The sequence below is a fragment of the Neoarius graeffei genome, chromosome 19 (assembly GCF_027579695.1).
Source record: "Neoarius graeffei isolate fNeoGra1 chromosome 19, fNeoGra1.pri, whole genome shotgun sequence".
Lineage (NCBI taxonomy): Eukaryota > Metazoa > Chordata > Actinopteri > Siluriformes > Ariidae > Neoarius > Neoarius graeffei.
The window spans coordinates 61,267,304-61,292,598 of NC_083587.1; the positions used below are offsets into that span (position 1 = coordinate 61,267,304).

At 41.7% G+C, this 25,295-nt stretch overlaps 1 protein-coding gene across 1 annotated transcript in view; it reads left to right on the plus strand.

Annotated features, from left to right (window-relative positions):
- csmd3a (CUB and Sushi multiple domains 3a) overlaps nucleotides 1-25,295 on the plus strand; it is a 631,117-nt gene that overhangs the window by 304,939 nt on the left and 300,883 nt on the right. The window contains exon 31 of the mRNA XM_060900611.1: nucleotides 3,949-4,065. Coding sequence (XP_060756594.1) covers nucleotides 3,949-4,065 — 117 coding nt within the window. The remainder of the gene's footprint in view (nucleotides 1-3,948; nucleotides 4,066-25,295) is intronic.

Consider the following 25,295-nt stretch of genomic DNA (forward strand, 5'->3'; position numbering starts at 1 on the left):
TGAGCTTATGATTATAATTGTTACCTTACAGAATGATTTGTGCTGTCAAATGGTATGATTTGAAAGCCTTTTGTCAACCTATTATAATATCGGCTTTAATGTTTGTTTTCGGGCGGCACGGTGGTGTAGTGGTTAGCGCTGTCGCCTCACAGCAAGAAGGTCCTGGGTTCGAGCCCCGGGGCCGGCGAGGGCCTTTCTGTGTGGAGTTTGCATGTTGTCCGCGTGGGTTTCCTCCGGGTGCTCCGGTTTCCCCCACAGTCCAAAGACATGCAGGTTAGGTTAACTGGTGACTCTAAATTGACCGTAGGTGTGAATGGTTGTCTGTGTCTATGTGTCAGCCCTGTGATGACCTGGCGACTTGTCCAGGGTGTACCCCGCCTTTCGCCCGTAGTCAGCTGGGATAGGCTCCAGCTTGCCTGCGACCCTGTAGAAGGATAAAGCGGCTACAGATAATGAGATGAGATGTTTGTTTTCCCAGTAATGTTGTGCCCTGTCCTGACGCTTGCCCTGTATTACCCTTTGTTACCAATCAACTGAAACAAATTCAACAATTTTTTTTCTGATGTGACCAAATATGCAATGTCTGCAATGGACTGTTAGTTGCATTTTAGTGATTATTTTCGAGCCGTCTGTCTGATATAATCACACCAGTGTGTCTGTAGTCGCAGTTGATATATGACTGTACACTGTTAAAAAGGTCTGCCATAATTCAGCTCCTCTCACAAACAAGTCGAGTCAGACCGTGTGGCCTTGACTGATTAATGACCATGCCGGCTTTTAGGAGCTGTCAGAGAGCCATGTGTCATTTATTCATGCCTTATGTCGCCTTTGTAAAACACAGTTCAAGTGCGAAGTTCCTCTAGACGTCTGTCAAGAACTAACAGTTTACATTGGTTTAAGATTCATTTAAGTGATGTATTTACCTTGTATTATTTACTTCTCTTTTATTGTTGTGTACTGTATATTTGTTGCGTTCTTATACTTCAGGCGATGTTAGTGAGTGTTAATTGTGTTAGTCGTTGGTTGTTCATGTGCATTTATCGGCATGCAAGTTTCATTTTCAAGTCTCTGGGAGAGCAGGACATCGTTAATCTTAAGGTCTAACATCTGTAGTAATTTGTAGTAAGTTTGAGTCATCAAACAATTAATAATACAAATTTATACCAAAGCGCTACTGAATTCTCAAATCTGATTGGTTGGAAGGAGGATGAGTCATTCTGTAATCAACCAAAATGGTGGCATAAGAGAAATAAAACACTTCAAGATGTGCTATTAGCAGTGGTTACAGGGACTCATCTTCATCACCATCCCATCACTGATTATTTTCCAATAACTGCACACTCCAAAGTGTTTTATTTCATACCGATAGATGAGTTGTACAGAAAGAAAGAAAAGAAAGCACAACTTTATTCATCACACACTTGTGAAATTTCCTCTCTGCATTTAACCCATCTGAAGCAGTGAACACACACATGCACAATGAGCACACACACATACCCAGAGCGGTGGGCAGCCATGCTAACAGCGCCCGGGGAGCAGTTGGGAGTTTGATGCCTCACTCAAGGGCACCTCAGCCCAAGGCCGTCCCCTATTAACCTAACCGCATGTTATTGGACTGTGGGGGAAACCGGAGCACCCGGAGGAAACCCACACAGACAACATGCAAACTCCACACAGAAAGGCCCTCGCCAGCCTCTGGGTTCAAACCCAGAACCTTCTTGCTGCAAGGTGACCATGCTAACCACTACACCACCATGCCGCCCAGGACAACTGGTGTTTTAAAAACCACTGCTTGTGCATTGGTTTCATATTATTATTATTATTATTATTATTATTATCTCATCCGGCTGACAGGCGATGAGTTTTTGCCATCATGTGTCATCCATCGTCCATCCCATGTCATCCACATTTCATGAAAATCGCTTCTTCTCTCTCAATTCTTCACCGATTCTTTTTTCTTTTTGGCAGGAAGGTAGGTCTGCCTAAGGTGCATATATGTTCGACACAAATTTGCATAATTGCAATTAATAATGAAGATATGGACTAATTAAGCCCTAATGAGCAGTTTCCACACAAATCGCTTCTTCTCCCTCAATCCTTCGCTGATTTTGATTCTTTCTGGCATGAAGGTAGGGGTACCTAGGGTGCATATAACTTCTACCCAGATTTGCTTCATTACAATTATTAATGAAGTTATGGACTAATTAAGCCTTAATGATCAGTTCAACAAAAATTGCTTCTTCTTGGTCAATTCTTCGCCATTTTGGATTCATTCTGGCAAATAGGTCGGTATTCCTGAGGTGCATATAGCTTCTATATATAGTAGTGTGCATCAGTTGCCCTCACTTTCATAAAATCAGATGCATTTTTGTTTGGGTGTTCCTTTTCACCAATAAAGACATCCTGTAAAATTTTTTGACCATATTCAAAAGTCTAATGGTGGCACCATGAGGTTCATTTTTTGCCAAAAAATGCTTATTTTATGTTTTCGCGTAAGGTTTGAATCACAATGTTGGACTCCATTTATTGATTTCTTGTGAGCCAGAGATCATGTTAAGAACCTTTGCAAAGGATTGAGAAGCATTAATGTGATTCATAATACATTTGTATTGTTTAAAAGTAGTTGAACAATGATTCAATGAACAGCTAAAATTCAAACTGTGCTTCATAATATATTTAGAATATGGACTAAAAATGTGTATCTGGGGCGGCATGGTGGTTAGTGGTTAGCGCTGTCGCCTCACAGCAAGAAGGTCCGGGTTCGAGCCCCGTGGCCGGCGAGGGCCTTTCTGTGCGGAGTTTGCATGTTCTCCCCGTGTCCACGTGGGTTTCCTCCGGGTGCTCCGGTTTCCCCCACAGTCCAAAGACATGCAGGTTAGGTTAACTGGTGACTCTAAATTGACCGTAGGTGTGAATGTGAGTGTGAATGGTTGTCTGTGTCTATGTGTCAGCCCTGTGATGACCTGGCGACTTGTCCAGGGTGTACCCCGCCTTTCACCCGTAGCCAGCTGGGATAGGCTCCAGCTTGCCTGTGACCCTGTAGAACAGGATAAAGTGGCTAGAGATAATGAGATGAGATGAGATGAGAAATGTGTATCTAAGATATTTGGTATACTCTATAAGGTGCCATAATCTTTCATGAAAAGTGATTGAAATTTTGTCATAAAAGTCATAAAATAGCAGCTTTTTCCATAACTTTGAGCTCCTGGTGCCACCATTAAACTTTTTAATTTTGTTAAAATATTTCACCCAGTGTGTTTTCTTACCAAAAGGAACATAAAAACAAAAATGCATCATGATCGGAGGAACTTTTCATTTTTACGGGGCAACTGATGCACCCTAATATCTCAGCTCATCTCATTATCTCTAGCTGCTTTATCCTGTTCTACAGGGTCGCAGGCAAGCTGGAGCCTATCCCAGCTGACTACGGGCGAAAGGCGGGGTACACCCTGGACAAGTCGCCAGGTCATCACAGGGTCGACACATAGACACAGACAACCATTCACACTCACATTCACACCTACGGTCAATTTAGAGTCACCAGTTAACCTAACCTGCATGTCTTTGGACTGTGGGGGAAACCGGAGCACCCGGAGGAAACCCACGCGGACACGGGGAGAACATGCAAACTCCACACAGAAAGGCCCTCGCCGGCCACAGGGCTCGAACCCAGAACCTTCTTGCTGTGAGGCGACAGCGCTAACCACTACACCACTGTGCTGCCCGCACCCTAATATACGGTATAGCTTGTATATAGTGTATATAGCTTGCAACATTTATCGCACAATGTGGCTCACTTTAGATCATTCCTTCTGGACTAGACAGGGCCAGAGTGAGCTACACCTCCATTGACGGTCTCATTGTTCCATATTTGCATAATTCAGATTACATTTGATACCATGCGTAAAATTAAATATTCTTTTTTTTTTTTTATATTTACCCCAACAGCACCTTGTGGGAGCAGGTCGACGGGGTCAGAGGGCACCGTGCTGTCACCCAACTACCCCCGGAACTACACCAAAGGCCAGACGTGCCTCTACGAAATCTCTGTGCCAGGCGAGTTCGGTAAGAGTCTTCACTGTATTACTGTTTCTTCTACATGTCATCAAATAAGCAAAACGTGGCAAAAGCTCAATCCCGTGGCCTCGTCGAAGAGATCTCCATCACTCACACGAGCAGACAGCGTAATACTCTTTTTATTTCACACTCTAAAGAACTCACATTTACTGGGATCAAGTGAAGCGTCTTTGTGAAGTTAAATAAAAAGTAAGAGCAAACACATAATTGAAAAACTTCAAGCTATTTAAGCTTGGCAGCCATGTGTTTGATGAGGCCAAAGTAAAACAGAAAAAAAAAAGAGAGCGAGAGAGACAGTGTGTCAGACTCAGTGGCTTCTTTAGATTAAGAAGTGTGGAATGGATCCATCTTTAGATGTAATAATCCTCCTCATGCTGCGTCTCTGCTGCATTTTTTGTTCAATTCATGCTTTTGTCCTTTGAGAAAGAATACAATAGCTATTAGACATGAATGCTTTATATTGGTATGAGTTTCTAAGGTGCTCATGTTTACTACTGAAGCCCTGGTTGTGCAAATTCATCTCATCTCATCTCATTATCTCTAGCCGCTTTATCCTGTTCTACAGGGTCGCAGGCAAGCTGGAGCCTATCCCAGCTGACTACGGGCGAAAGGCGGGGTACACCCTGGACAAGTCGCCAGGTCATCACAGGGCTGACACGTAGACACTGACAACCATTCACACTAACATTCACACCTACGCTCAATTTAGAGTCACCAGTTAACCTAACCTGCATGTCTTTGGACTGTGGGGGAAACCAGAGCACCCGGAGGAAACCCATGCGGACACGGGGAGAACATGCAAACTCCACACAGAAAGGCCCTCGCCGGCCACAGGGCTCGAACCCAGAACCTTCTTGCTGTGAGGCAACAGCGCTAACCACTACACCACCGTGCCGCCCCCGGTTGTGCAAATTACGAAAGAAAATAATGAAGTGTTATGTCATTAGATTGTGGGGTCTAAATATCATATCAATGTCAACCAGGCTCCATCCATCCATCCATCCATTATCTGTAGCCACTTATCCTGTACAGGGTCGCAGGAGCCTATCCCAGCTGACTATGGGAGAGAGGTGGGGTACACCCTGGACAAGTCTCCAGATCATCGCAGGACTGACACAGAGAGACACACAACCATTCACACTCACATTCACACCTACGGTCAATTGAGAGCCACCAGTTATCCTAACCTGCATGTCTTTGGATTGTGGGGGAAACCGGAGCACCCGGAGGAAACCCACGCAGACACGGGGAGAACATGCAAACTCTGCACAGAAAGGCCCTCATCAGCCACTGGGCTCAAACCCAGACCTTCTTGCTGTGAGGCGACAGCGCTAACCACTACACCACCGTGCCATCTGTCAAACAGGTTCTCATCTCAGCTCATCTCATCTCATTATCTCTAGCCGCTTTATCCCGTTCTACAGGGTCGCAGGCAAGCTGGAGCCTATCCCAGCTGACTACGGGCGAGAGGCGGGGTACACCCTGGACAAGTCGCCAGGTCATCACAGGGCTGACACATAGACATGTACCCCTTTTCCACCAAATCAGTTCCAGGGCTGGTTCGGGGCCAGTGCTGGTGCTGGTTCACAACTTGTTCAACTTGCGAGCCAGCTGAGAACCAGTTTGCTTTTCCATAGCTCGCAGTGCTAAGGGGAGCCATGTCATTACGTCGCTGTATAAGTCAGTTACGTCACTGTATATGTCAGTTACGTCGCTACGTTTGCATAAACCTTGGCACGAATATCGAAGCAAAAACAACGCGGAAGAAGCAGCAGCAGCAACAACAACAATAATAATGGATGACTTCGCGTTTGTACAGCTGCTGCTTCTCGTCGCTTAAAAATGGCGATCTTTCGCTGTCTTGTTATTGTTGTTGGTCTTAACAACTCCGCCCCCCTGCTAACGTAAGTGGTTCTTTCCTCTGGCCCAGCAGAGAGTTGGTGCTAGCCTGGAACCGGTGTTTCTGGCCCCAGAGCCAGTTCTTTGGCAGTGGAAACAGAAAACCCGGTTCCAAACTAAGCACTGGCCCCGAACCAGCCCTGGAACTGCTTTGGTGGAAAAGGGGCAACAGACAACCATTCACACTCACATTCACACCTACGGTCAATTTAGAGTCACCAGTTAACCTAACCTGCATGTCTTTGGACTGTGGGGGAAACCGGAGCACCCGGAGGAAACCCACGTGGACACGGGGAGAACATGCAAACTCCACACAGAAAGGGCCTCATCAGCCACTGGGCTCAAACCCAGGACCTTCTTGCTGTAAGGCGACAGTGCTAACCACTACACCACCGTGCTGCCCGTCAAATAGGTTATGTCAAAATAAAAATGAGTTTTTTATGTTGAACTTGAGAATTTTTTTAAAATGTTGTTAAATAAAATTTATGAATTAAAAGACCCAAATCACAAGTTATTATGTCAGTATAATAAGTAAAAAAGTTTAAATTAAAAGATAAGTTATAAGATAATATATCAAATTAAGTAATTAAATCAAAATAACAAGATAAGATGCCGAAATAATCATGATAAAGTTAAAATAATGAGATAGTGTGTCACAATACTGAGTTATTAAATCATAATTGCGATATACAATGTTATACAGAGTTATAAAGCTAAAATTATTATATAAAATGTATAAATAGTGAGTTAGTCATTAGAAATGATGAGTTATCAAGTAGAAATGACGGGATCTGTCAAAATAAGGAGAAATAAAATTACATCACAATTTATAGTTAAATTTATAAAGTTTAAATAATGATAGTATGTTGAAAGAATGAAATTGTCAGAATATGAAATAAATTACACAAATAAGTTATTCATATGAAAAATTAGTTAATAAGTTAAAATTGTTGTTGTTGTTGTCATTGAGAAATAAGATAATACATTAAAATTTATAGTTAAAGTGATACTGTTGAAATAACAAGATAGAATCATGAAATAATGAGATAGTAAGTCAAAATATGAGATAAATTACACAAATAAGTTGAAAAAATTAAGTTATAATTGTTGTTGTTGTTGTTGTTGTTTTTGAGAAATAAGATGATGCATCAAAATTTATAGTTAAAGTGATACTGTTGAAATAATACAATAGAATCATGAAATAATGAAATAGTAAGTCAAAATATGAAATACATTACACAAATTAGTTGAAACAATGAGTTAATAAGTTACAGTAAAATTGTTGTTGTTGTTGAGAAATAAGATGACACATCAAAATTTATAGTTAAAGTTATGCTATTGAAATCACAAGATAGAATGTTAAAATAATGATAGTAAGTCAAAATATGAGATGTTACCCAAATAACAAGTTATGTTGAAAAAAGTGTTAATAAATTACAATTATTGTTTGTTGTTGTTGTTGTTGTTGTTGTTGTTGTTGTTGAGAAATAAGATAATAGATCAAAATTTATAGTTAAAGTGATACTGTTGAAATAAGATAGAATCATGAAATAATGAGATAGTAAGTCAAAATACGAGATAAATTATGCAAACAATAAGTTAAGGTGAAAAAATGAGTTCATAAATTAAAATTATTGTTATAGTTGTCATCATTGTTGAGAAGTAAGATAATGTGTCATAATTTATAGTAAAGTGATACTGTTGAAATAGCAAGATAGAATCATGAAATAATGAGATAGTAAGTCAAAATATGAGATAAATTCCACAAATAATAAGTTTAGGTGAAAAAATGAGTTCATAAGTTAAAATTGTTGTTGTTGTTGTTGTTGTTGTTGTTGTTGTTGTTGAGAAATAAGATGATGTACTGTATCAAAATGTATAGTTTAAGTGATACTGTTGAAATAACAAGATAGAATCATGAAATAATGAGATAGTAAGTTAAAATATGAGATAAATTCTACAAATAAGAAGTTGAAACAATGAGTTAATAAGTTAAAATTGTTGCTGTTGTTGTGAAATAACATTAAAATTTATAGTTAAAGTTATGCTGTTGAAATGGCAAGATAGAATGTCACAATAATGAGATAGTAAGTGAAAATATGAGATAAGCTACCCAAATAACAAGTTAAGTTGAAAAAAAGAATTAATATGTTAAAAATATTATTGTTGTTGTTGCTGAGAAATAAGATGATGGATCAAAATTTATACTTAAATTTATAAAGTTGAAATAACAAGATAGCAAGTCAAAATATGAGATAAATTACACCAACATATATTATTTAATTCAACAAACAAGTTGACTTTCTTGTTGTTGTTGTTGTTGTTGTTAAGAAATAAGATAATACGTCAAAATTTATAGTTAAAGCTATACTGTTGAAATAACAAGATAGAATGTTGAAATAATGAGATAGTAAGTCATGATGTCATGACAGTAGATAAATTAACAAAATGACAAGTTCTGAAGTTAAAAACTTAATCCAAACAGCTTTGTTTTGCACAGAAAAAAACCCACACATCTCAAAGTTTATTCTGATCTTTACTGTATATGTCCCCCTTCCGGATGTACGATTTCTCCTTATGATGATCCATATGCCTGTCGAAGGGGCATAACTAACTGACAATTACAGAAACAGGGATGAACGTGACTAACATCTTAAATCATATCTGTGCCAGGTAAAATCACTCGGAGTCTGGTGTCATGTAAATATGTAAGCCATATAACGTTCTGTTGAATTGTTTGTAATCATTTCTGAAATTGTTGTTTGTAAGGCGAGTTAGCTACCTGTCACTTCCTTCTTCAGCCCACAGCTTAGCTGGTTTTTGAGACAAAATGACAAAATGACGCTGCTCATGTTGTGCTGGGGGGGTGGCACGGTGGTGTAGTGGTTAGCGCTGTCGCCTCACAGCAAGAAGGTCCTGGGTTCGAGCCCCGTGGCCGGCGAGGGCCCTTCTGTGCGGAGTTTGCATGTTGTCCGCGTGGGTTTCCTCCGGGTGCTCCGGTTTCCTCCACATGCAGGTTAGGTTAACTGGTGACTCTAAATTGACCGTAGGTGTGAATGTGAGTGTGAATGGTTGTCTGTGTCTATGTGTCAGCCCTGTGATGACCTGGCGACTTGTCCAGGGTGTACCCCGCCTTTCGCCCGTAGTCAGCTGGGATAGGCTCCAGCTTGCCTGCGACCCTGTAGAAGGATAAAGCGGCTAGAGATAATGAGATGAGATGAGAATGAGATGTTGCGCTGGTTTTAGAAGAGTCTTTTGAACAATCATACTCGGCTGAAAAGTGAAGAGCCAAGGTTTTATTTTAAGAATAATAATAATCCAGAATGTAAAGCAAAATCAAGCAAACGCTTGAACTTGCATTGCTTAAATGAATGTTTCATTTTTTGCCCACTAACAAAATTAGAACAAAAGGAAAAAAAAAATTCCCAGCATTGTATAAGTGTTAAGGAAACATTTTTCCAGGAAGTCAAAAAGTACAAAAGTTTACTTCGTCCATACAAAAGTCATGCTATCAAAAATACAGTCCTGTGCAAAAGTCTGGGGCACGTGTAAAGAAATGCTGGAGACCAAAAATGTCTTTAAAATAATGAAATGAAATGTTTCAACATTAAAAAATACTATAATCAGTGAGCCATAATAAATGAAACAAAGTCGATATTCGGTGTGAGATGACCCTTTGCTTTAAAAAAAAATTAAATAGTAGTCTGAGGTCCAGTGAGTGCAGTTTTATGCGGAAATGAGCTGTAGGTTTTACTGAGCATCTTACAGAACCAGCCCCAGTTCTTCTGGACACTTTGTCACACTCGCGTCTTCATTTTGCACCAAAAATTTTCCAGCAGCCTTCATTATGTTTTCTTTTTTAATCTGAAAAGTGCTCTCTTATGGAATATGCTGCTCAGATACAAACTTTTTTTTTTCTTCTGTACTGTTTAATTTGGTGCTGGGAAAAAAAAACAACGACGACGAACGTTTGGAACTCTAAAATGTTTTTGTAATGTTTTGACTTGATAATGTAGAAGTCATAAAATAGAAATCTATAACAAAGCTTGCATAAACAAAAAGAATAGGGTGCTAAAGACTTTTGCACAGGACCGTATGTCAGTTTGTTTAATATTCAGGGAAGCTGGCTGCGTTGGCTTTGTACCTACAGTAGGAAAAGAAAACTATTGTGAAGAAATTCTTCATATCCATACAGTAGTCTCAAAGACATGTGGAGTTCTTATAATTTATACATGTACATAGTGTAGGTGTGCTCCTGCAAACACAGCTGGAAGCTGCTGTAATCCATCCCACACTTAGACCTCCTCACTAATCATACACTCCAGCCTCAGGAACGTTCCAGTGAACGCATGGGAACTGAAAGCTTCATAACTCACAAGCACAACAGAACAGATCAATTAGACATTACATATGGTGTGTGTGTGTGTGTGTGTGTGTGTGTGTGTGTGTGTGTGTGTGTGTGCTTCATGTAACCAATGTCACCCATAAAACCTGGCATAAAAAGCAAATAAATACAGTCCACGGACGAACGTGACCCAAATGACTAGCATGTTCAAGGTGTTTATTAGAGCAGCGCTGGATGTTCGTTCTTCTCTTAAAACCCATCACAGAGTCACTTCGGCCGAGTTTATCATTTAATTACGCACCTAATCGCTCATAGCCCAAGTGATTTCCTCGGTATTAATAGCTGTTAAGGCGATTGATTGCTTTCAAAAACATTTCCCTTCGAAATAAACGCAGTACAACTTTCCATTAGTGATTTTTTTTTTTAAACACAAATTTTTCTTTAAACATAAATAAGATTTACATGCTGTAAAAAAATTATTATTATTAATAGAAAAAGGTGTCTAATCCTAAAAGGGCATTATGCCATTATATTCTCTATGGTTGTTTAAGAAACTTTCTTTTTTTTTTTTTTGCCAGACTCCAAGATTTTGGTAGAATGACAGCTGATTTAAAGTGCATATCCTGGACCAATTTCGCTTTTTTTTTTTTTTTTTATATGAAAGTCTGTCCCTTTACACACTCATCCAGAAGGGTAATTTTGCACAAGGCCATCTGTCTACAGCAGAAAAAATAAAATAACAAAACGCATCTGGAAAAATCCCAAGGGAGTCTGGAGCCAGATTCGTGACGTCACCTGCGGAAGCGCCAGCAGGCTGCGCGAGCTTTGCACGGTTTCAGTGCACAGCCTGTGTAGACCAAGCGCTCCCATTTCTCTCTCATTGTCCGGTCTTTTGGGAAACGATGAGCGCTAATCCCATCAAGATTGGTGTTGCTACACCCTCCTACGATACATCTGTTAACCATTTTAATAATTACGTGATAACGTTGAAGAAATTTGCAGAAAACCACTAGGTCGTTTTCTCATAAACAAACCAGCGCTGACGTAGGATTCAGAGGGAGGCGTCCCACAGATGATGTCACGAAAATCAATGTTTCCCGGGAAATCCCGGGAAAGTTTTTTCAGAGGCGGACCAATTCGCCTCAAATGGCTTGATTTCAACTGAATTTTTCTGGTATTGCGCAAGGTAAAAAAATTGCACAAAATGCAAAATGTGACCGATATTTGACCAAATTTTAATATAAAATAGGAGAATTACATTGATCTTGCTCCTGAATTTACCCGTGATATGCACTTTAAGGTCCAAGAGCAATCCAGAGAGCCAGTTTCTGATCCTTTTAGGAAAAGATGGTCTGGGCTTTGGTTCCACCAAACTCTAGTGTCATATCACTTCCTGTTAGTGTTGTAGTGCTCGAGAAAGGTCTCAAGACCACTTTTTGAACGTCTCGGAATCAACTGCGTTTTTACTCCATCTTGTCTCGGTCTCGGACATAGAGGACTCAGGATTTTATTTCAAGACCACAACTGCAGGGATTTCACTAAATTAGCTCATCTGACCATAAGGCCGATGAGCTGTTGCCATGGCATGGCGTCCATCATCCGTCCGTCATCCACAATTCAGTTAAAGCATATCTCCTCCATCAGTTCTCCATGGATTTCCGTTCCGATTGTTTTGTTTGAAAGAACTCATCACACAGCACAAAACTTGGTCATTATTTTGACATTTTTTTTTTTTGCTAATGAGTTACTAATTAGGGGCGGCACGGTGGTGTAGTGGTTAGCGCTGTCGCCTCACAGCAAGAAGGTCCGGGTTCGAGCCCTGTGGCCGGCGAGGGCCTTTCTGTGCGGAGTTTGCATGTTCTCCCCGTGTCCGCGTGGGTTTCCTCCGGGTGCTCCGGTTTCCCCCACAGTCCAAAGACATGCAGGTTAGGTTAACTGGTGACTCTAAATTGACCGTAGGTGTGAATGTGAGTGTGAATGGTTGTCTGTGTCTATGTGTCAGCCCTGTGATGACCTGGCGACTTGTCCAGGGTGAACCCCGCCTTTCGCCCGTAGTCAGCTGGGATGGGCTCCAGCTTGCCTGCAACCCTGTAGAAGGATAAAGCGGCTAGAGATAATGAGATGAGATGAGTTACTAATTAGGCCAAATTAACGAATTTTCTAGGCCTGTCTCTAGAATTGTATCTCCTCTCTCATTTCTCAACCGATTTCAGTTCTGATTGATGTTTTGGGCCGATCTTCCCAGGAGGACCATAACTTCGGTGTTTGTTTGTTGATTTTCCTGCTGTAAACAATTTGTTTACAAGTTTGTTTATTTTCAGTTAAATCATTTCTCCTCCCTCAGTTCTCAGTGGATTTTGGATTGTTTATTTTGAAAGAACTCAACCTTCTGCACAAAATTTGGTCATTGTATTGTCAATTTTTTGCTAATAAATTAATAATTAGGCCAACTTAACACCTTTTCTTCTGACTAGAATTGTATCTCCTCTCTCCATTTATCATGCAAATTCAGTTCTGATGGATGTTTTGGGTCGATCTTCTCTCGGGGAACAAAATGTAGCCCTTTGTCGATGTTCCTGTTGTAAACAGTTTGTTGTGGAGGTTGGTCCACTCTCACATTGTCACATTTCAGTTCTGTTTGATGTTTTAGTCATCACGGTTGTTTTGATGGCAGGCCGGATGAACGACTACGTCCTTGACATTCTGGTTTATTTGTTAACATCATTACTGCGGATGTAAAACTTCCTGATTCAAATGCGACTAATAACATGAAATGTTTTTTTTTTTTTTTTTCTTCCTGTTAACAGCTGTCACCCATCCCACCCACCCCCTTCACACACACTGGTCTGGTTCTGGTCTTGACTTGGTCTGGCCCTGGCTTGCTGTTGGTCTTGACTTGGACTGGCCCTGGCTTGCTCTTGGTCTTGACTTGGTCTGGCCCTGGCTTGCTCTTGGTCTTGACTTGGTCTGGCCCTGGCTTGCTCTTGGTCTTGACTTGGTCTGGCCCTGGCTTGCTCTTGGTCTTGACTTGGTCTGGCCCTGGCTTACTCTTGGTCTTGACTTGGTCTGGCCCTGGCTTGCTCTTGGTCTTGACTTGGTCTGGCCCTGGCTTACTCTTGGTCTTGACTTGGTCTGGCCCTGGCTTGCTCTTGGTCTTGACTTGATCTCAACCCCTCAACGTCTTGATCTTGTATTGCTCTTAATACACTCTGGTCTTGTTTTAGGTGGTCTTGACTAGAACATTACTTCCTGTTTCAAGTTTCATTATGATGGGAAAAGGGTTGTTATTGTCTGATATGGAGATGAATTGACTCTTCAGTTGTTTCACATATATGTATAAAGGTCATTTTGATCCCATTCAGGGGTTAAGTTTGAAGCTTCCTGTAAATGGACTGTGCGGGGAATTTTAAATCCTGCTCTCATCCCCTCACGACCTTCTCTCTCCTCATATCACTCTTCCATCTGCCTATCTCTCTTGTCTCTTGATCCTCCGCCCATACTCCCCCTGGCACCAGCACACATTTTTATCACTTTCTCATACTTTTCAGCAAGCAAAAAAGAGAGAAGTCACAAGTAAAGCTCATTTTCTCTGTCGTCAGTTTCTCCCGGCTCTAAGCAGAGCTTGCTTTACGTTCAGAAGGATTTTCTTGCTTAAAGAGAAATACATTTAACGATACTCTGCAGATAAATGCAGAATAGCGAGGGTAGTCCATCAGCATCTGTCTGCCGTCTTGTTTTCGGGGCAGAAAGCCGTCTGATCCATCCAGAGCTTCTGACTTCTTACATCAGGATTAAATGATCTTTGCGTCTTAAATTCGAGGGAGGAGTGTACGATATGACAAAAATATCGTATCACGGTTTATTTATAAAAGAGATTTCTACAATATAGCATACAGTATATAAGATAATCTAAAGACATATTGCTGATCTCAAGAGACTTCCTGCTTAAATAAAAGTTAAATAAATATCAGTAAATAAGCAAATAAAAATATAAAGGTTTGAAAAACAGTGTTATATAAAAATGTGTGATTTTGTGATGCTTTTATTTGGATAATTTTAATAATCAATTGATATTTGACATAATTATGAATTTATTATTATTTATTATTAAATCATACAAAATATGTAGTGAATGAGCTACATGAATTAAAAAATGTGGGAAAATGGAGGGGAAAAAAAAGTAGGGAAGCCATGGCCTAATGGTTAGAGAAGGGGCTTTGAGACCAAAGTGTTGCTGGTTTGATTCCTTGGACCAGCAGGAATGGCTGAAGTGCCCTTAAAGGAACAGTCCACCGTACTTCCAAAATGAAATATGCTCTTATCTGGATTGAGACGAGCTGCTCCGTACCTCTCCGAGCTTTGCGCGACCTCCCAGTCAGTCAGACGTGCTGTCACTCCTGTTAGCAATGTAGCTAGGCTCAGCATGGCCAATGGTATTTTTTGGGGCTGTAGTTAGATGTGACCAAACTCTTCCGCGTTTTTCCTGTTTACATAGGTTTATATGACCAGTGATATGAAACAAGTTCAGTTACACAAATTGAAACGTAGCGATTTTCTATGCTATGGAAAGTGCGCACTATAATGACAGGCGTACTAACACCTTCTGCGCGCTTCGGCAGCGCATTGATATCTGAGCTCTGTATCAATGCGCTGCCGAAGCGCACAGAAGGTGTTAGTACGCCTGTCATTATAGTGCGCACTTTCCATAGCATAGAAAATCGCCACGTTTCAATTTGTGTAACTGAACTTGTTTCATATCACTGGTCATATAAACCTATGTAAACAGGAAAAACGTGGAAGAGTTTGGTCGCATCTAAATACAGCCCCAAAAAATACCATTGGCCATACTGAGCCTAGCTACATTGCTAACAGGAGTGACAGCGCGTCTGACTGCGTCTGACTGACTGGGAGGTCGCGCAAAGCTCGGAGAGGTATGGAGCAGCTCGTCTCAATTCAGATAAGAGCATATTTCATTATGGAAGTACGGTGGACTGTTCCTTTAAGCAAGGCACTGAACCCTCATCTGCTGCTCTGGGTATGTTGTTCTGGATAAGAGTGTTTGCTAAATGCCAGTAATGTACAAATTTAATTTTAGCATTAATTTTTTTCCAGGTTATTTATGTATAAGGAAACGGAGATCGGCGCCGCACCCATGTGCCTCAAAGTGCTGGTTAGTACTGGGACAGGAGACTGCCTGGGAAGACCAGATCCTGGCATGGAAGGGACTTTGATTTGACTTCGATTTATGTATAAATAATGATAAGTATAATAATAAGTATATATAAATATAATAATAGTAATAATAATAAAAATATATAAGTAATATATATTATAATAAATACCAATGAAATAAAATACACAAAATTAAAGAATAAATATAATAAAATAAATAAATGTAAATAATAATAATAATAATAATAATAATAATAATGTCATTTCTGTTAAAAAATCACAAAAGATATCATGATACCTGCGATATCTCAGAAATGTTTATCGTATCTTAATTCATCACGATATCAATCTTATATCTGGATATCAGCCAGCTCTAGACTAGTACACGATCATTATTCTGACCAAACAATAATTTGTATTAAAACCATCCGGTTTCCAAAAAAGGTGCCAACATTTATATTTTTTCGCCAGAGCATTTTTGTGAAAACTGAGCCCACACTTTTCTACTTCTTCAGTTAAAGCAGCGGTCAAACTCAACACTAATAAAATTCACTGAAGGGGAAAGGACATGGAATGTGAAATATAGATTTTGTATTTCTTTAGCGGTTACTTTTGGTTTGCGCTGAATTTATCAGCACGAGGTGAACTATGACTTCATGTGAATTCACAAATCTCCATCTTGTGAGCCAATAGAAGATGTGTGGGCGGGACTGTGGGGGCTTTGGTCAAGAAAAATGTAGGAGCCATTTTTAGCACACTAGACTTTTGCCTATATAGTATGTAAAAATAAATAAATTTGCCAGTTCGTCCACTGGGTTTTGTGGTAAAATTCAGTTTTTGGTTTGTTTTTTTCTCCCTTGCTGCTCAGATTTTCTTCTTGGCAACGTCATCACGTCTGCATGTGCCTGAAAGTCAGCATATATTGTGTTTTCTCAGTGAACTAGGGAGTTTCTTCTGATTCCGCTCTGATACAAAGAGTGTGTTCTTGAAGGCTGCTGTGCTAATGATAGCATTAATATGACAGCTAGCCGAGGAACCACTTTAACCTCCACTGGCTTTGTGTCGAAATTTCTGGTGTTAAATTAACACCCTTGAAACTTGGCAGTGGCTTTCCCTCCGGCGGTCCAGCGAGTGTGACGAGGGAGATGCCATCGCTGCTCATGGTGGCATGTTGGCAGTGTCATGAAAGTGCCTGTGGGCACGCAGCAGCCTTGAAACCAATTTTTATCCTCCCCCGTGCTTTATTCTGCTCTTCCTCTCTCACGCTCGCTCTGACTCACTCTTGCTCCATCTCTCTCTCTCCATCTTTTTATCTCTCTTCCCAGATCGATGGCTATCTCTTTGAGAACGACCTAAAAAATCCTCATCACCTCACATCAGACCATGGACAGTCAACCTCCCATACACACACACACACACCCTGCCCGTCCCAATGGCTTATACCAGATTGTAAATGGATGTAATTAATAAGAAAGAAATCCACACTCTTTTCACAGCCAAGCTCAAAAAAAAAAAAAGTTCTCCTGCATACTAACATGCTGTAGCACACCATCAGATAAATGGTGTTTAAACACGCAGGGACGTGATCACAATCAGCAAATTCAGTCCAAAACTTTGTAAATATTTGATGCAGGGAAATATCCTCATATTCAGACTCGGGTTACGTACCTGTTTAAGTTGCTTTTGTTGTTGAGCAATTCCCATTCAGAGCATTAAAATCACCCGTGTGTAGCTTTTGCTTCCAAGATTTGGAGATTTTTCTTGAGTAGATGCATCTGAGGTGTGTGGACTGAAGACAGAAAGACTGTTTTTTTCTCCTTTTTCTCTCAACCGATCATATAAATCAGTGGTGATTTTATCATTGGTTTATTTTTACAACATGGCTTCCATCTTTATTACTCAGTTATTCTCCTTAAATATAGTGCTGGATCAAGTGCTTATAAAATAGCACTTGATCCAGCACAAGCCACTGCGTTATTTGTGTATTTATTTAGTTTTTTGCTTTTATGCCAGAGTTTATACTGCGAGTTGGCTTAGTGGTTAGCATGTCCACCTATCGACTGGGAGATCGTGAGTTCTACTCACGTTTGGGTCATACCAAAGACCATTATAAAAATGGTACCTACGTACTTCTGTATGGCAAGGGATGCCAAAATACAGATGTGAGTGGGGAGTCAAACTCTCGCGGTAACCAGAGGACCAGCCCCCCCCCCCCCCCCCCCCCAACTGTAACCAGGGACAGATCCAGACTAGTGCATTGGTCAGAACTTGGCATTGGTCACGAGGCATTTGTTTACTTTACCGCTAGCTGGCTACATGGGCTATGGCCATGGTCAACCAACAGACAAATGGGTCAGGATCCGACCACCTGTGATAAGCAGTGGTAAGCAGAAGCTGACCTAATTACTTGTATTCTCACGATGTTTTGTATAGCATGTCCTGAGACAAAGAATGTAGGTCAAACCAATAAAATGCTCCAGAAAGAGGTTGAAACTTGAAATTCGCTCGAGCCGTGATCATAGTGGGCCATGCCTGGGCTGTTTCGAAAGGCCTTGGGGAGAAGGAGGTGTCTGTAAAGTTTGTCAGGGCTAGGACTTTCAGTTTATATTGAAGTTTTCGGCCAGCCGTGCTCACGCAGGGGATTCGGGGCAAATAACAGGCCAAGCCATGGTTGTAGCGGGCTGTGGCTGCCCTCTTCGGAAAGGGCTCGGCGTGCTGTGAAAATCCATAGCGATCTGGTAAAATTAGTGAAAATATTTCTGCAAATGTGCATCTGTCAGATTCTTGGGCTGGATCTGTCCCTGCTGTAACCTGAGCTGTATATAAGTGAGAGGCCGAGGGCTATAGGAGTGGAGATCGGTGCCGCCCAATGTGCCTTAAGGGCCCGGTTAGTACTGGGATAGGAGACTGCTTGGGAAGACTAGGTCCTGGCATGGGAGGGACTTTGATTTTAATGGCAGACTTTAGCCACAGTATGCTAAACCAGTACGTAGGCTGTTTTATCATGCCTTTAGTGCATTGTTTTTTGTTAAAGTTTTTTTTTTTAATTCAAAGTGCTATCCTGTGAAGAAAACATTCCCCCCAAAAAAAGATTTTGAAGGATAAGCTGACCTAGCACTCATGTGCTACACTTACAGCTCACTTTAAGCTAATTTTTAATTGTATGCATAATTTTATCCCTGGTTACGTCTGAGCTCTGAATATTGCAGTGTATTGGCTACTGTTCTGAACTCCTTACTATGAGTACTTAACTTTATTTCCTACATGTATACTTTACTTGTGTTTTTCTTTCTTTTTTTTTTTTTGTTTTACATCAATGTTTCTGGAGCTAAAAAGCCTCCGGGCTCACAGATCTCGCCTGCAGCAAGCTTGACATGAGGAACATGTGATCCTCCAGAGACGAGTCACTTCCTCTATTCTTCACCTCTGCATTTACAGCTCTGGCATTCATACACAGTCATGTCTCACAGTCCCGAATAATCATCATGTGATTCTTTTTGGACTGCTTGTCATTTCTGGATTGACATCCTGTTTCTGTAAGAGCAACATTTAAAAGTCCTTTCTGCAGTTTTATGGGGGGTTTTCCAGCTAAACTTCAACCTGATCCCTCTTTCGGAGGAAACTGCCTGCACCTCATCCTGTTCTCGTGATATCCCTTCTTAGTGGTTTAAGACTTTAATCCTCTCACAGATGAGTCTGTTCAGCAACTTGTCCGTTTTATGCTGAGTGGCTTCTCTTTATTCTCTCGTTTTACTCCGGGATGTTGTTTCTCAATATAGGAAACTCATACGAACTGCAAATACCAAGGAAGTCTTACAGGGAGGCAACTTTTTTGGGGGTTAGCTTGTTTATTTTTCTTCCGTTAAAAGGATTTTGATATTATTTTGCTGCTAGGTCGCTGAAGTACATATGAATCAGATGGCATCAGTGAGTAAACGAGCAAGACCAAGCTGATGATGTCACGATAAACATTCAGTCATTCTATCGTGCAGGGTTTCTCAACCTTTTCTAATTTAAGGCCCACCTATTCAGACTGATTATTTTGGCTCATCTATTCTATTAGAATCTAATAATCTATAATAAAGTGTATTAATGGGATGCGACATCACTCCCTGTTACAGATGGGAGCCCAGGAATTAAATAAGTGCAATAAAAACAAACTGTTTTTATTGTAGGTGTTGTATTTAAAATTGTATGGATGTACCAGAATGGCTCGTCAGCACTGTCAAAGCAATGTACTCATTTGCTACAAGCAGTGTCAGAATTGACAATTTATACAGTGAGAGCTTTAAAGTCCAAGTTGGTGTCCACCAAGGATCAGTGCTGAGCCCCCTCCTGTTTATCATTGTCCTTGAGGCCTTGTCACAGGAGTTCCGCACTGGATGCCCTTGGGAGCTGCTGTATGCTGACGACCTGGTACTTGCCTCAGACTCCCTAGAGGGTTTGCAACAGAGAGCTGGAAGGCAGGCATGGAGTCGAAAGGCCTCCATGTTAATATGAAGAAAACCAAAGTCATGATCTCAGGCATAAACCTGGGTACACTTAAAGATTCTGGTGGATACCCTTGTGGAGTATGTAGGAAGGGAGTTGGGGTGAACTCTATCCTCTGCACCGGTTGCTCCCACTGGATTCACAAGAAATGTAGTGGTATCCATGGTAGACTGAACCCTGATCCATCCTTTAGATGCAGCCGGTGCCTAGGAACAGCTCGTCCCATTGATGGTAGACCATGCACTTCAGTAAGAGTCGATGACCAAGATCTTGCTGTCGTGGATTCCTTTTGTTATCTGGGGGACAGCATATCTGCAGAAGGTGGCTGTGAGGCTGCCACTGTAACTAGGGTCAGGGCTGCATGGGGTAAATTTAGAGAGCTTCTACCACTCCTCTGTTCCAGGAGTCTGTCTCTCAATACACGTGGCAAAATCTACAACAGCTGTGTTAGGGGGGGCATTGCTTTATGCATACAAATGCTGGCCCCTGAAACAGGCAGACTTGGCCAGGCTCCAGAGGAATGAAAGAACCATGCTTCGTTGGATGTGCGGCATCAAACCAACGGATGACATCTGAACCCAGGACCTCCGCCAGTGGTTGTACTTAGAAGATCTTGCTGATACCATTCGACGGAAGCGCCTCAGATGGTTTGGCCATGTCCAGAGGAACAACACCTGGTTGAGTCATATATACACCCTGGAAGTCGATGGATGTAGGCCACCTGGGCGACCTAGAAAGAGCTGGAGTGAGGTGCTGAAGGGAGACCTGAAGGCGTTGGGACTGACCCCGGGCGATGCATATGATAGAGGGTTGTGGAGGAGCAAAACCATGCAACGTCATACCCGCAGTTCAGTGGTCCAGTGACATAAAATGGATAGTGAGTGATAGTGAGTGAGTGAGTACCAGAAGCTGAACCATGCATGCAGGTCATTCTCAGTCAAAAGGGATTAATGATCTAAAAGTGGAGTCTGGTCCATTAACACAAGAACTTATTGCTATGTTTGTGTTCAGCAAACAAGCAAGTTATTAAAACTAAGAAGTGAATATAGAACACACTCAATGGGATTAGATCCTTACACGCAAACAAAGAAGGATTTTTCCTACAAGTTGGAAAATTATTCATCCGTTGATTTCCCTGACATTTCAATCTACGGGCGGCACGGTGGTGTAGTGGTTAGCGCTGTCGCCTCACAGCAAGAAGGTCCGGGTTTGAGCCCCATGGCCGGCGAGGGCCTTTCTGTGCGGAGTTTGCATGTTCTCCCCGTGTCTGCGTGGGTTTCCTCCGGGTGCTCCGGTTTCCCCCACAGTCCAAAGACATGCAGGTTAGGTTAACTGGTGACTCTAAATTGACCGTAGGTGTGAATGTGAGTGTGAATGGTTGTCTGTGTCTATGTGTCAGCCCTGTGATGACCTGGCAACTTGTCCAGGGTGTACCCCGCCTTTCGCCCGTAGTCAGCTGGGATAGGCTCCAGCTTGCCTGCGACCCTGTAGAAGGATAAAGCAGCTACAGATAATGAGATGAGATGAGATTTCAAACTACCTGATGCTGCAGGCATCGTTCTACACAGACACACAGATGAAAACCTGGAAGAAAACAGAGGAGAACAACTTTTTATGTGGCTGGGTTAAAGATCTGCAAATCAGGACACTATGAGATAAATCCTGTATTGTTTTTGCCCAGATAAGGAGGCATTTCTGGGATTTGTACGGGTCTTTGCGATGGTTGCTAGGATGCTACAAGTTTTAGTATTTGGTGTAAACAAATCACAGCTGCTCGAATCCCAATCCTCCCTGCTCTTCTCTTCCGAGTAAATCATTCACAAAGATCCACAGAAACCCCTTTAAAGTATTGCACATATTATATACACGTTAGTTTACAATTTGGCAACCATGATCAAACAGTAAACAAAAACACATCTGAGGACTTGAGAGTCTCTTGAACTTAAAAACATCACGAAATGATGGAAAACGGTGCGAAAAGTGATTTGCAAATCCAGATGAAATAAATCAGGAGAATTTACAAACCCTTCACGAAGTGATCACTGCAAACTCGAGGGTTCTTCGACTCGGCCCCCTTCCATCGCAGCAAAAGGTTCAAGAGCCACCTTTCTCGGCGTCTTTTGGTAAAATCCTTTGTTCTTTCACCCTTTATTATCACTTCACAGGAAATCCGGAAGAAACTTTGATCAGTTTCACAGTTTGATCGATTCAAACAGCCCAAAACAAAGCAAGCATAGGGCATTTTAACAACTAGCAAGGTACTCCAGCGATGAACAGTGAGCTTAGCTGAACACAACTGCATTTCTTGCATATCTAATGAGGCGGCTGTGACGCTGGATGCAACCCAACAATTGTACCTGACGAAAAATTAGCTTCAACTTGGAAAAAAAAAAATTACAGCCCACTAGATGGGCGGCATGGTGGTGTAGTGGTTAGCGCTGTCGCCTCACAGCAAGAAGGTCCTGGGTTCGAGCCCCGGGGCCGGCGAGGGCCTTTCTGTGCAGAGTTTGCATGTTCTCCCCGTGTCCACGTGGGTTTCCTCCGGGTGCTCCGGTTTCCCCCACAGTCCAAAGACATGCAGGTTAGGTTAACTGGTGACTCTAAATTGACCGTAGGTGTGAATGAGAGTGTGAATGGTTGTCTGTGTCTATGTGTCAGCCCTGTGATGACCTGGCGACTTGTCCAGGGTGTACCCCGCCTTTCGCCCGTAGTCAGCTGGGATAGGCTCCAGCTTGCCTGCTACCCTGTAGAAGGATAAAGCGGCTACAGATAATGAGATGAGATGAGATGAGCCCACTAGATGGTACTTTGTGGCCCAATAATGAGCTAGACAGCCTTTCGATTTCATAAAATCAGTGAAATTTAGTTCCCTCTGAAATTTCATCATTGTCGCTCGCTTCGCGCAGTCAAGCAGACAGAGGAAGTCCGTGTGCGCATGCGCAGGTTTATCTTCTTCTTTTGGGTTTTACAGCAGCTGGTATCCACAGTGTTGCATTACTGCCATCTACAGGTTTCCCTTTGAGCGTGCACTGACAGTTCCATCATTCTGTCGCTAAGCGAACAGCTGATCACACCGAGGTGCTCGCTGAGCGCCCATATTTATTAGTTTGGTCCTGTGTTTCCTTTCCTTCGTATATAACATAACGTCTTTTCTTCTCGCTTTCTTTCCATTACTGTAGTCGGTCTTTCACGTTTCATTCGCACACTCACGTCCTCCATTTTTCTCTCCTGTTTCAAATTTGTATCCCGCAATGCCTTGCACAAACGGGGAAAGCCCAACATGTGATGCATGATGTAGTATCTTGAATTGGGTCATGGTGAAGCAGGAAAAAGTAGCAGAGAATTTTGAGCCATGTGGCCTTAAATTCCATAATTGTTCTATTTTAAAGAAAACTAATATAATTGGAAGTCTGTGATTCGAATTCAGTAGCTTTCAGTCCATTAAACCAACTGGGTGTCGGGGAAAATTCTTTTTATGACCTACACTTGAAAAATCTGAAAGGCAGTCTACCTTTAATTACTCCATATCTTCATTAGTAATTGCAATTATGCAAATTTGGGTAGACATTATATGCACCCCAGGCAGACCTACCTTCCTGCCAAAAAGAATAAAAATCAGTGAATAACTGAGAGAGAAGAAGCGATTTTCGTGAAATGTGGATGACAGATGACAGACGACAGACAACACATGATGGCATCACCTGTCAGCCGGATAAGCTAATGAGAAAAAAATAAGGAAATGAATGACACATTTACTGGAAAATTATTTATATACAGATGTATATCCAATGAATGAAAATGAAGCAGGTGAATAGAAAGTTAGCTAAATAACACAATGTATTTACTATTTTGAGATTATCATAGGGCGGCACGGTGGTGTAGTGGTTAGTGCTGTCGCCTCACAGCAAGAAGGTCCTGGGTTCGAGCCCCGTGGCCGGCGAGGGCCTTTCTGTGCGGAGTTTGCATGTTCTCCCCGTGTCCGCGTGGGTTTCCTCCGGGTGCTCCGGTTTCCCCCACAGTCCAAAGACATGCAGGTTAGGTTAACTGGTGACTCTAAATTGACCGTAGGTGTGAATGTGAGTGTGAATGGTTGTCTGTGTCTATGTGTCAGCCCTGTGATGACCTGGAGACTTGTCCAGGGTGTACCCCGCCTTTCGCCCGTAGTCAGCTGGGATAGGCTCCAGCTTGCCTGCGACCCTGTAGAACAGGATAAAGCGGCTAGAGATAATGAGATGAGATTATCATCTTAAACCCTCTGGCAAATCGACGTGGTATAAGTGAGATAATGGCAGCTGTTATTAGAAAATGATGCACGCCACTTGGCATTGTGGTGTTCTTGTCTGTTATATCCTGACATTGGAACCTGTTATCTCTTACATAAAGGCTTGCTTTCAACACAAGACACTGGGTCATGAAGAACTGCTTGTGTTCCAGGAATTATGAGAAGTTAATAAGATCATATTTCTCAGCGAGTATCCATGATTGTGGGGTAAAGTAGAAGTCAAAACGTTTGGTTTTTATTGACTGAATTGAGCAGAGGTGATAAAGTCAACTCGTTCTCACAGAAAGAAAAGAACATTTGTATGCAACTCACTCGCAATACCTTCTACGTACATGCTGGATCTCAACATCCACTAACTTTCAGGTGAATGCAGTGTTCGGTGTAAACTCTAGAAACTGTCATGTGGGAAAATCCCTGGAGAGCAGCAGTTTATGAGATACTCAAACCAGCCCATCTGGTACCATCATCCACTGCCAGGGTTAAAGTCACAGAGAGCACAATTTTCCCCCATTCTGTTTGATGTGAACTTTCGCTTTCACTGTGTTGTTTTTATACTAGTACATGCGGTATTTGGAAATAATACGTGATGAAGATTGTCAAAAATTTTCAGATGATGGCTCAAATACACCGTACGTTAAATTAAAACCACTAATAGGTGAAGTGAATAGCATCGATGATCTCATTAAACTCAACTTATCCTGTCAGCTTATCCTGTCAAACAAGAGAGACAACAGTCAGTTCTTGAAGTTGATGTGTTGGAAGCAGGAAAAACGGGCAAGCGTAAGGATCTGAGTGACTTTAACAAGGGCCAAATTGAGATGGCTAGATGACTGGGTCTGAGCATCTCCAAAATGGCACATCTTGTAGGGTGTTCCTGGTATGCAATGGTTAGTACCTACCAAAAGTGCTCCAAGGATCTGAAGGACAACCAATGAACTAGCAACGGGATCATGGGTGTCAAAGGCTCATTGGTTTGCATGGGGCATGAAGGCTAGAACATATCATCCAATCCCATAGAAGAGCTTCTGG